At 38.0% G+C, this 13,136-nt stretch overlaps 2 protein-coding genes across 2 annotated transcripts in view; both read left to right on the forward strand.

Moving 5' to 3' along the window:
* The window catches only part of LOC109183705 (TMV resistance protein N-like), a 37,641-nt gene that overhangs the window by 6,274 nt on the left and 18,231 nt on the right, over window positions 1-13,136 (forward strand). The gene's annotated exons all lie outside the window — the stretch shown is intronic.
* Window positions 2,163-3,499, forward strand: LOC109183803 (toll/interleukin-1 receptor-like protein). The gene is made up of 2 exons (XM_019333867.1): window positions 2,163-2,812; window positions 3,430-3,499. The coding sequence occupies exons 1-2, from the start codon at window positions 2,178-2,180 to the stop codon at window positions 3,482-3,484; spliced, it is 690 nt and encodes a 229-aa protein (XP_019189412.1). The 5' UTR covers window positions 2,163-2,177; the 3' UTR covers window positions 3,485-3,499.

Consider the following 13,136-nt stretch of genomic DNA (forward strand, 5'->3'; position numbering starts at 1 on the left):
TTATTTATTTTTGTCATTTTACTGTTACTGTTTAATTCCTCTCAATCAAAGTTGCAATCAAAGTTTTCTTGGAGCAAGATTCGACTGCTGAAAACATGGAGGATTTCTGCAATGAAATTTCCATCCTAAGGTATCTTGTCGTCTCTCTCTCTTTTTTTTTTTTTTTTGGGTTTTTGAAATGGTCATATTTGAGGTACTGATCCTTGTCTCTGTAAAATGCCACTGCATTGACTAATATTAGACCCCATAGTGATGTTGTACTCCACAGAAAATTAGTGCCCAATTTACGCCGCCTAATTTTAGTGTTTGTCTTTCCTAATTGTTCACTATAATATGTGAACCCCAGAATTTAGAACTTTGTACATACAGGAAGATTTATATTTTGATTTCTTGTAAGGTGTTCCAATGCTGCTGTTATCTGTAGCTAATAATTCTCTAATTAGTAGAAATATTAATATTAATTTATTTGAGTTGGTCTATGATAAGTAATAAAACAACTCAAAGTGGTTGTGTTTCAATTGTGTTTGTATTTTGCAGTGGGTGTATAAGAGCAATTAGTGTAAATTCTTATCTTTTCTTCATACTTTCATGCAGGGGCTCCCCTGGAGAAGCAAGTTGTAGTAGTTTGTTCGAATTTGGTAGGCATCCTTACACTGCCTTTTAATCAGATGAATCATACAGTTGAAGTAGTTTTTTTTTTTTTTAAATGCCTTCGTGTATTGTGGAAAGTCATTTAATGATTGTCATCTATTTTGTAATCCTTTCAAAATCCATTGTGTTATTCACATTCTCTTCTACTTAAACGGGAAATGTAGGGCATATTATCTGCTTGCAATATGGCCATTACAGATGGAGGCTTATGATTCGGAAGCTAGAATTGAGCTTTTGGGGATATTATCTGCTTTCATGGAACGCTGAATTTTCTGCTTTGGAAATAGCAGACTTGCTGTCCGAGAATAAGAGAGCTTAGCCGTGAACATCAACTTCCGAGGATTCAAGTAAATAGGTTATCCATTGTATTTCACAAGTAAACTGTTACTTGCTTCTTAGACCTCAATGACACCAAAGCAGTATCTAAGAAGATGCAGAACCCTGTGATAGCTAAATCCCCTAGTGTCGGGACAAGCTGCCCAGTCAGAGTTAGTGAACCCTTTTAGTTGGAGTGTGGATCGAGTTGGAAAGAATATGCCTTGAGCCGGAGCTTATTTGATATATCTTAGGAGTCTATGTGCAGCTTGTAAATGTATGTCTGTAAGGCTCTTACAATCTAGAAACTGAGATAACTGTTATGTAGCAAAACTGATGTCTGGTCTTGTAATGGTGAGATATAGAAATTTTTCAATAAATCTTCTATATTGAGTGATATCGTCCAAAGCACTTCCATTGTGTTTGCTTAGCTTGATAGAGGCAGGGCAACTTAGGGGTTTTGGCAGGTTTGTAATGTAAAAAACATGTGATGCCAAGTAATTTTAATGCATACTTTCTTTTATTAATGCTTATGCCTTTGTGATTTCTGGCAACTTCTAGTCCTAAAAAGAACTTAAGTCCTTTATTTGGAAATGAACTTGCAAATGCTGCTTGATATGCTTTATTTGAATTTTATTTGGGCTAACAAAACTCCGATCCTAGTGACCTTAGCCACTGGGCTAAAGGTATCCAAGTAATTCAATTTGGGAATTTGAGTGTACCCTTAGCTACTATCTTGCCTTGTATCTTTCAATAGTCCCATTCCCTTTGTGTTTAATCTTGTACACCTAATTGATTGTTCAAAGGGTGGTAAGTCTATTTGTTTGTCTAGAACAACAAGACAAATAAACAAAACAAAAGTGGGTGTCAAAGATGGCAACCCATCTGCAAATCAAGAACAACGGATATAAATATTACTTTTATTTTTGAGAATGAAGCTTTTCTGAAGATGGTGGAGGAGAGCCGGAGAAGAGGCGGTGGCGGAAGGGAAGGGAAGGGAAAGAGGGCGATGGCAACAACAGGGGAGGGGAAATAAAAGACGGCGACAGTGGGAAAAACGAAGGCGGTGGGGAGGCAAGAAAGGCGATGGAGAAGAGGAGTAGACGCCGCCTCCGCTAAGCAAGCAGAGGCGGCGGCCGCCGGACATAGTAGAAGAAGAGCCGAAGAGGTGATTTTTTTTTTTTATATTTTATTTTAAATTTATATGAGCTATGATCCATATAATAATTTGTCTCAAGCCAATTGGACTTTTCAACCCAGGAAATTTCCACGTAAATGATAAGCATTTTCATTCCTCTTTCCTTTTGTCATTTCTCATCTACTTTACAATTTCTCTCTATAAATTCAAGTCTTCAATCGCAACACCCCCAATCGCTCATGAATCTTTTGCTTGGGAATACGATGTGTTCTTGAGCTTCAGAGGTGAGGATACACGCAAAACTTTCACTGATCATCTTTATTCTGCGCTGTGTCAAACTGGAATCCGCACATTTAGAGACGACGAAGAACTCAGAAAGGGTGAATATCTTGCTCCTGAGCTCACTAGAGCAATTCAAAATTCAAAAATCTCTATGATAGTCTTCTCAAAAGACTATGCATCCTCTAGGTGGTGCCTTGATGAAGTTTTGCAAATTGTGGAGTGTAAGGAGAAGGGAAAACAAATAGTTTTTCCCATTTTTTACGATGTTGATCCTTCTCAAGTGCGTAAACAAAGTGGGAACTATGGCTTGGCTTTTGCAAAGCACGAAGAACGTTTTGGGAAAGGTGATAAAGTACAAAATTGGAGAGATGCTCTGACTAAAGTTGCAGATATGTCAGGATGGGATTTGCAAGGCATTACCAACGGGTATGGTATTACTTTCTCATTATTTTCTTTGAATAATTCTTAATTTTTGTGAGCAATCATGTGCTATTGCGCATTTGATTTATTTGAGAGGGTTCTCTTTTAGTCCTTTGACTTGAACCCATATGTTATATCTTTTCAATATCTTATAATGACATTATATTTCTAACAAATTTTTCCAAAAATAAAAAAAAAATGTGGAGATGGGATTAACAATGTATCACTAACCGGTATTGCTTTCTCATTATTATTTTCTTCAAACAATTCTTAACTTTTGCGATCAATTATGTGCGATTGGATAACATGGATCATAACTAATTTTATTTTTATTTATTCATAATTAAAATTGAATAAAACTACACCTGGCTTGAACAATTTTATACTGAGTTATTATTTCAGTTTAGTTCCAATGAACACGAATGCTATCTCATTTGTCCATGATTCATACTTATATTGCATTGGGCATCTATATGACGTTGCAAATAATTGAATATCACATAAAATTAAAGAGCACACATTCTATGTTGAATATACATAATATACTTCACATTTTGAGTCTCCTTATGTATTCAATCCCAAATTTCTTCATTATATTTTTGTTTTCTATTTGAATATTGAAGATATGAATCCAACTTTATCAATGCAATAATCAAGGAGGTTCGGTTGAAGATATGAATCCAACTTTATCAATCCCAAATTTCTTCAGTATATCCTTGTAGCGGTGGATTATGTGTCAAAGTGGGTAGAAGCAATTGCAACTCCGAGGAATGATTCAAAGACCGTGCTAAAGTTTGTCAAGAAGAACATATTCTCCCGGTTTGGCATGTCAAGAGCTTTCATAACCGACAATGGCATACATTTTTGCAACAAGCTTTTGGAGAAACTTCTTCTCAAATATGGTATTCATCACCGGCTCTCTACGCCCTACCATTCACAAACTTGTGGGCAAGTAGAGTTGGCCAATAGGGAAATCAAATCTATTCTTGAAAAGGTTGTGAGTCCAACAAGAAAGGATTGGTCTTTGAAGCTAGATGATGCATTATGGGCCCTAAGGACCGCATTCAAGACTCCTATTGGTGTTTCTCCATTTAAACTTGTGTTCGGGAAGTCATGTCATTTGCCGGTTGAGTATGAACACAAGGCATATTGGGCAGTTTCAAGGTTGAATTTGGATGAGGACTTGGCAAGAGAGAAGAGGTTGTTACACTTGAATGAGCTTGAGGAGTTCCGGATGGATGCTTATGAGAATGCAAGGATCTACAAGGCAAGGACCAAGTACTTTCATGATAAGAGAATTTTGAGGAGGAACTTTGAACCGGGTGACCAAGTGTTACTTTATAATTCAAGACTCAAGTTGTTTCCCGGTAAACTCAAGTCGAGGTGGTCGGGCCCTTTCCGAGTAGTGGAACATTACCCATCGGGCGCCGTTTCAATTGTGGCTAAGTCGGGAGATCCTTTTATGGTGAATGGGCAAAGGTTGAAGCTCTTCAATGAGCCGAAATTCAAAGAAAAGGAGGCTAATGTGGTTTGGGATCTCTTCTATCCCTCATACACTTGAACACAAAAGGTCAAGTCGAGCTAGCGACGTTAAACGTAGCACTTCATGGGAGGCACCCCATGTTATCTTTCATTTTATTGCACTTTACTTTCTTCTTTATTTTTCTTTACACTTTTACTTTTGATATATCATGCTCTCACTTGTCCTTATTATGCTACCATTTCCCCCTTGTGCTTTATTTTCTTTTACATCGAGGACGATGTATTTTCTAAGTGTGGGGGGTGGACAAAATATTGAAAAAAAAGATTTTGAAATTTTGAAACTTTTTGAAACCTTGCTTGGATGAGTCATTGTGCATTATGTTGGGTAAATTGCTCATCTTTGCTTAAAGTTGTGATCACTCCCTCTTTGTTGGTTTGTGGTTTGATTTGGTGGTGCTTGTTGCGGTGTAATTTGTGATTGATGATTTGAGGTATAACACATGATTGATCTATTCTCTTGCCAATTGTCTTGTTAACCATTTAATAAATGAATAAATTCTTGATCTTGTGTGTTATGCTTTGCTAGTGAAGGCTTATGTGAGATTCCGGTCATGGTTGTTTTGCTAGAACTTGCCTCATTACTCTCCAAGTGAAGTCTAAGATTTGCATGTTTAGAAATGATTTAGGTCATTTTTGTTTAGCCCGGGCCTTTCAAGCGTACCGTTTACACATGTGTTTACCGCTAGTTGTCCCCGTTGAGCCTTTTGTGTTTGTTTAATAAGTGCTAAGCACTTGTTCCTTCATTGTGATTGTTTTTCCTTGTGTTAACCCTCATCATTTAACCCTTAACCCCGAGCCAAAATGTTTCCCTCCACCCTTGAGAGAATTGAGCATTTGTTCTTTTTTCTTATAAGAGACTTTTATTGGAGTTTATTTTGCTAGCAATCCTCTAGATACTCTTGTCTAAGTGTGGGGGTCTTGGTTTATAGAATAAGTTGTTTGTTGATTTGAAAAGAGAAGAAAAAAAATGATGTTGAGAAAATTGATAAAAAAGTATAAAAAAAAATTGATGAATTGAGAAAAATGAAAAAAGAAAAAAAAAAAAAAAAAAAGGAAGAAGAATAAAAGTTTGAAGATTGACTCTAGTTTGTGTTGAAAGTTGTACTCAACCCCCACCTCTTTAGAGTGTTGCTTTGTGTTTCATTGTAAATTGATCCTTAATTTATAGTTGTCATATCTCTTCTAGCCTCAATTGTGAATAAATGTGAAATTCTCTCCTTTGTTTATTTCCGAGTGAATTCCATTTTTGGTCCTACTATTATAGGAGCATTTCCAATTTTAGTCCACCTTAACTTTTTTTGCCACTTTATAACCACTATTATTGAATGTGTTCCACTTTTAGTCCCACCGTTAGTATTTTCATCAAGAGGCCGTGTAATCTAGGGGTATTTTGACCTTTCTTCTCATCCAAGACTATGTTTGACTAAAGAAATGAGAACATTAAACCTAAAACCTAAGAAACCTCGCCGGCCCATGTTGGAACGAACGAAACGATGTAGCTTTGGCTTCCCATTCTCGTTGTTCGAAGAGCCATCTTCGAATATTGGAGGAGGAGGACGAAGCGCCTGGATTAAAAGAGAAGAGACAAACATAAAAAGACCAAAATACCCTTTGATTATATGGCCTCTTGACGAAAATATTAACGGTGGACTAAAAGTGGAACACATTCAATAATAGTGGTTGTAAAGTGGCAAAAAAAATTAAAGTGGACTGAAATTGGAAACGCCCCTATAACAGTAGGACCAAAAATGGAATTCACTCTTTATTTCCATACCCCTTTATTGTTAGCCATTCACCCTTAGCCCCATTACAAGCCTAATAAAGACCTACTTGATCTTAGCATGCAATCTTAGAATTGAACTAGTGGGAGTATGAAGGGCAAGCCTATGGAATCTCATTCAAAGCCAAGTTTTGCATAATCTCAACTTAGTATTGTGCACACTTGATCCTCACACACTTTAATAATGTTGGTGCTTGGTTATTGGCTTGAGAATGGAACTTGTGTGGAATGCAAAAATGATTCTTGAAACAAGTTGTGTTGTAACAAGTTGGATTGTGGTTTGATAGATTGTGCAAAGTGGGAGTGTGATCAATTTCATTGCTAGGATGGTGATTTATTTCTTGTTTTTGCTTGAGGACAAACAAAGGTTTAAGTGTGGGAGAGTTGATAAGTGTATTTATGTCCATATTTTTACCCCTTGTATAGACATATTTTGAGTGACAAACACTTTGATTTTATGCAAAGAAGTGCCTTAATTCCTTTGTTTATATCTTTTGATGCATAAATTGTAGAGTTGCAGGCAATTGTGTGCTTTTGAGGCATTTTGGATGAATTTGGAGTCAATGAGAGCCAAATATGAAGCTATGGAGATGGATGCAACACTTCCAAAGGAGTCTAGGATGGTGCTTTCAATGGTCTTAGTCATTTGGGAAAACCAAAACAAAAGTGGAGCAAAAGAGCAAGAAGTTAAAATTTCTGCACAAATCGTCCACTGCTCGGTTTTTTGATCATATCTCTGCGTATAAATGTCCAAACCAAGTGAATTTTATATCATTGGAAAGCTAACTTGAAGGGCTACAACTTTGATTCAAACACTAAAGGCTAATTCAAACGTTTAGGGGGTGAAAAAGTACCTAGAAGACAGTCGCAGTGCACATAAAAGTCACTGCCTAGTGGCCACGGCCGTGGCCACCCCCATGGCCACTGGGCAGTAAACACGCCCTTTCTGGCCACAGGTGTGGCCAAGGGCGTGGCCACACCCGTGGCCAGGCCTCTGCAACATTTTTCAGCTCGTTTTTGACTCTTTTAAGGGGATTTTTCCACCTAAAAACACATCTTTCACTTCCTTTCATTTCCTTTCATTTCCTTTCATTTCCTTAGCTTAGATTAGTGTAGTATTTCATCTATAACTCTTCTACAAAGCTTGTAATCATGGATTGGAGTGGGATTCAACCACAAAATCTTCATCTTCAATAGAGAAGTTTCTTACTCTTCTTCTTAAGCTTTTGTGCAATGTTTATGATATTTTCTTGTGCTTTGTTGTTATTTATGCTTATGAAGTGTGAGTAGTCTGTTTTTGGGCTCGGACTAGGGAGATATTGTCAATCTAGATGCTAAATAGGTGATTATTGCATAAGGGGGAAGAACCCCAACCTAGGGTTCATTTGTTTGAGTTGGTTTTATGTTGAATCTAACAAAGTAAGCAAATAAAGCTTGTCTAAAGTGCAGAAGAAGAAGAAGGCTGCTGATCATCACTCTAGTGTTATTGTCCTAAGGGCCTTTTAGTCTTTTCTCAGTAGTTAGTTATAACTACTTTTGCCTCTCTTTTTCTTGTATAAATAATGAGCTGTGTTCAGTTCATAAGTTTTGACACTCACTTTCTTCTTAGATCGTCTCCACTGTAAACATTGAAAGATATATGCACTTTGCTGTTCTCACTTCTTCATACAGCATGAATTAAGCTAAACTCAACATGGTATCAGAGCGTCACCGATCCTATGCCGCAGTGGTAACGATGGCAGATCAAATCGGCGACGAGAATCAGACTGGACAAGTGGGAGGCTCTTCGAATCAAAATCAAAATTCGATGAACAATAGCCACATTCAGCGTTCTGATGAATTCAACGATCCAATGTACTTACACTTTACGGAGAATCCAAATCTCATCCTTGTGTCACCACCACTATCCGAATTGAACTATGCATCTTGGAGCAGGTCAATGAAGATAGCTTTGGAGGTCAAAAATAAGTATGGCTTTGTTGATGGAACGATTATGAATCCTGGAGAATCGGATCCGAATTATGCAGTTTGGAGGAGGTGTAATAACATCGTTTGTTCGTGGATCTTCAAGTCTCTCAATGCCACGATTGCGGAGAGTGTTCTGTATATAGAAAATGCAGCAGAAATTTGGAGCACTCTCAAACGAAGATATTCACAAGTGGATCCACATAGAATTGCAGAACTTCAGAACCAGATCTTCAAGTGTTCGCAAGGTAATCTTACTGTTAATGAGTATTTTACTAAGTCTAATGCCTTGTGGATGCAATTGAATGCAATGAGACCTGTTCCCTTGTGCGAATGTGTGCCGAAGTGTTCATGCACTCTTCTAAGTAAAATCCAGAAAGAAAATCAGGAAGACCAGATAATCAGGTTTTTGGAAGGCCTGAATGAAGACTATGAGTCCATTAAAACAGGAATCCTTGTCATGGACCCTATCCCTGTGATGGAGAAGGTTCTCAACATGACACTGAAGATGGAGAGAAAGATCAAAAACTCTATTGATCAGAAAAGCAATGACCTAATGCATTCTAATGCTGTCCAGAATGTCCAGGATAATTGTGAGGAACAAGCTATTGTAGCTACTGCTTCTTCTAACAGTAATAAGAAGAAATTTACCAATAATTCAGGAAAAAGTGTGCCTAAATGTACCTATTGTGGTATGGTAGGCCATACTATTGAAAAATGTTATAAAAAACATGGATACCCACCAGGTTGGATTCCAGGATACGAATCCAAAGTTAAGCAAGGTCAGGATACTCAACAGGCTCTTAGTGCTTCTGTGAGTCAAGCTAATTATGTGGGACTCTCTGCTGAGCAATTTCAGAGGTTGTTGACCCTCCTGCAATCTCAAAATCAAGCTGGTCATTCCTCAACAAGTGCAGCAGTGACTGGACTTAGACCAGACTTCAAGCAGTCTACTGAAAAATACAGTGAAGGCAGGTTTATTTCCAACCTTCATTTAAATACTGTCTTGAATTCCTCTGATGTTTGGATAATGGACTCAGGAGCAACAGATCATATTACTTGTTCCTTAGAGTATTTTGAGACATATCATAGTGCTCATGAAGTTTCTGTTAGACTGCCTAATGGTGAATCAGTGAAAGTTACACATATAGGGGATATCAGATTGCATATGAACATACTATTACAAGATGTATTGTATATTCCCTCTTTTACCTTTAACATCATCTCTGCAAGTAAACTGGCAAAGGAGTCAAACTGTGAAATTGTTTTAAGAGCTAATTCTTGCAATATTCAGGGGCATCTTGGGATGATGGATGGTTTTGCTAGAGTCAGGGATGGCTTGTATTTGGTTACTCAACCACCTGTTAAGAAGAAAGCTCAGTTGGCTAATAAGAGCTTGAATAAATGTTGTAATAGCCTGTCTATAGATCTGTGGCATAATAGACTAGGCCATTATCCTGTGAACAAGATACATTTGTTGAAAGGAATAAAGTTTGTCCATTCTCATAAAGTGACTGATTTTGTGTGTGATACATGTTGTTTTGCCAAGCATAAGAGATCTAGCTTTCCAATTAGCACCACTAGATCTGAGAGATGTTTTGATTTATTGCATATGGATGTCTGGGGACCTTTTGCTGTGGCATCACTTAAGGGTGATCACTACTTCCTAACCATTGTTGATGACCACAGCAGGTTCACATGGTTTCATTTGATGGCAAACAAATCACAGGTTAAGCCTATATTTCAGCAGTTTTACAACTATGTTCACACTCAGTTCTCAACCAAAATTAAAATGGTTAGAACAGACAATGGAGGTGAGTTCTTGATGAGTACCTTTTTTAATGAAAAAGGAATCATACATCAAATGTCATGTGCATACACTCCTCAACAGAATGGGGTGGCAGAGAGAAAACATCAACATATTTTAAACATTGCCAGGGGGCTTAAATTTCAATCTGGATTATCTGATGCTTTTTGGGGCCATTGTGTCCTTCATGCTTCTTTTCTCATAAACAGGCTGCCCACTGATGTCCTCAATGGCAAGTCTCCATTTCAGTTATTGCTTGGGAAAGAGGTGGATTATAATCAACTAAAGGCTTTTGGTTGCTTATGTTTTGCAGCAACCACATCTCAAGGAAGAAACAAAATGGGATCAAGGGCTAGGAAGTGCATCTTTCTAGGATTCCCAGCTAATATTAAAGGATATATAGCATATGACATTGCTGAGAAAGTTGTTTTTGTTTCCAGGGATATGCAGTTTCATGAACAAATTTATCCTTTTAAAAGGACAGACTCAGACAAAGGGTGTGAGAGTTCCACTTCAGAAACATTTACTCCCACACTACCTCTTATTCCTGTCTCCATTGAAGCAGAAGGCATATCATTGGATCCAGTAAGAAGATATAGCAATACTCCAGTCAGGTTTCATACTCAGAACAGTTTTCCTGAGGATAGTCATGTGACTCCTCACAATAATATCCACATGGATGATTCTCTGGTGAATCATCACATAGATCAACCAGAATCCAGTGCTCAGTCTATGAATCAGTCTACTGAGCAATCTATTTTCAGTGATCAAGCCCTCAACAATCAGTCTACTGAGGAATCTAATCAGCCACAACTCAGAAGATCCTCAAGAGTAAGACAAATTCCCACCAGGTTGCAGGACTATCTTTGTCACACTTCTATGGCAAGTAGCACAGAGATCAGAAAATCACCCCACTTTATAGATAAATTCTTATCCCTTGATCACCTATCTCCAAGCCACAGAGCTTGTATTGCCTCAATTACTTCTGTACATGAACCCCAGACCTATGAAGAAGCTGTGCAGAGTGAGGATTGGAAAAAGGCTATGCAAGTTGAGATAGAAGCTTTAGTCCAAAACAATACTTGGGTACTGACAGACTTGCCACCAGGAAAACTTCCTATTGGGTGTAGATGGGTGTACAAAGTGAAGCATAAAGCAGATGGCACTATAGAAAGATATAAAGCCAGGTTGGTGGCTAAGGGCTACACTCAACAGCTAGGTGTGGACTACTTAGAAACCTTCTCTCCAGTTGCTAGAATGACCACAATCAAAACTTTTTTAGCTGTGGCCATAGCAAAGGGTTGGGATGTTCAACAACTTGACATCAACAATGCCTTTTTACATGGGGATTTGGATGAAAAGGTTTACATGGCCTTACCACCAGGTTTTCAGAGTGATAAACCTACTCAAGTTTGCAGGCTGCTAAGGTCATTGTATGGCTTAAAACAGGCCCGTAGACAGTGGAATGTAAAGTTAACTAGAGCATTGCAGAGTTTTGGTTATAAACAGTCACCAGCAGATCCCTCCCTTTTCACAAAGCATTCAGAAAGTTCCTTTACTGCATTGCTTGTATATGTAGATGACATCTTGGTAGCAGGAAATGATTCTACTCAGATTCATGATCTAAAAAAACTATTGGATAGATCTTTCAAGATCAAAGATCTTGGCCACTTGAACTATTTTTTAGGTATTGAGGCCTTCAGAGATTCTAATGGGCTCAGTATCTGCCAGAGGAAGTATACTCTTGAAATTCTGGAAGAAAATGGCGTCTTAGAAGCTAAACCTGCCAAAACTCCTTTCAATACAGGTCAGAGGCTCAGTAACCTTGAAGGCAGTCTACTTGAACATCCAGAAACTTACAGAAGATTGGTTGGAAAGTTGTTGTACCTGACCAATACAAGGCCTGATATATCCTATGTTGTTCAGCAATTAAGCCAGTTTGTTAGTAATCCAAGAGATACTCATTTAACTGCTGCTCATAGGGTCCTAAGGTATCTAAAAGGGTCACCAGGAAAAGGCCTTTTTTACTCCTCACACTCATGCTCTAAATTACAAGGCTTTGTAGATTCAGACTGGGCTACCTGTATTGAGAGCAGGAAGTCAATTACTGGCTATTGCATTTACTTTGGTACCTCTTTAATTTCTTGGAAAACCAAGAAACAGGCTACTGTGTCAAGGTCATCCTCAGAAGCTGAATATAGAGCATTAGCTTCTATCACATGTGAGATACAATGGCTACTATATTTGCTTGCAGATTTGAATGTACAGGTTGACAGCCCTGTAGTTTTGTTTTGTGATAACAATTCTGCTATTGCCATTGGAGAAAATCAAGTGTTTCATGAACGCACCAAGCATATTGAAATTGACTGTCATGTAGTCAAACAAAAGGTCAGTTCAGGGATGATCAAGTTGCTAGCAGTTTCTTCCCATAATCAAACTGCTGATGGTTTCACCAAGGCCTTACCCAAACCAGCCTTTGATGTTTTTTGTTCTAAGCTGGGCCTTCAAAATCTTCATGCTCCAGCTTAAGGGGGGGGGGGGGGGGTGACAAAGTAAGCAAATAAAGCTTGTCTAAAGTGCAGAAGAAGAAGAAGGCTGCTGATCATCACTCTAGTGTTATTGTCCTAAGGGCCTTTTAGTCTTTTCTCAGTAGTTAGTTATAACTACTTTTGCCTCTCTTTTTCTTGTATAAATAATGAGTTGTGTTCAGTTCATAAGTTTTGACACTCACTTTCTTCTTAGATCGTCTCCACTGTAAACATTGAAAGATATATGCACTCTGCTGTTCTCACTTCTTCATACAGCATGAATTAAGCTAAACTCAACAGAATCTTGCTAATATTTGGTACGTAACTCTTATTAGCTTGCTTTTGGATAGTTCTTCTCCACAATGAAAGTTGGGGGAAGAACTTAAGCCTCACCTTTCTCAAATCCCATTTTCCTTCTATGAAAATAGGAAAGAATTGGGGGCCTAAATGCTTATGTGCTTTAAGAGCTAGGAATTGATACACCATGAAAATGGGGCAATCCATGCTCTAATCCTTGTTCTTTAGCTTATGAAAATGGCTTTAAGCTAGGATTTTTATGTGCTTTGCCCTTATGTTCCCTTGGTTGATGTTCTCCCCTAATCCCTAAGTTGTTAAAGCATTTAGAAGGCAACATCCCTAATTTGAGCCCATCTTTTATCATTGTTTTTACTTGTGTTTAAATTGCATTGTCTTAACTAGATTTTTAGC

The sequence above is a fragment of the Ipomoea nil genome, unplaced genomic scaffold (assembly GCF_001879475.1).
Source record: "Ipomoea nil cultivar Tokyo-kokei standard unplaced genomic scaffold, Asagao_1.1 scaffold0188, whole genome shotgun sequence".
Lineage (NCBI taxonomy): Eukaryota > Viridiplantae > Streptophyta > Magnoliopsida > Solanales > Convolvulaceae > Ipomoea > Ipomoea nil.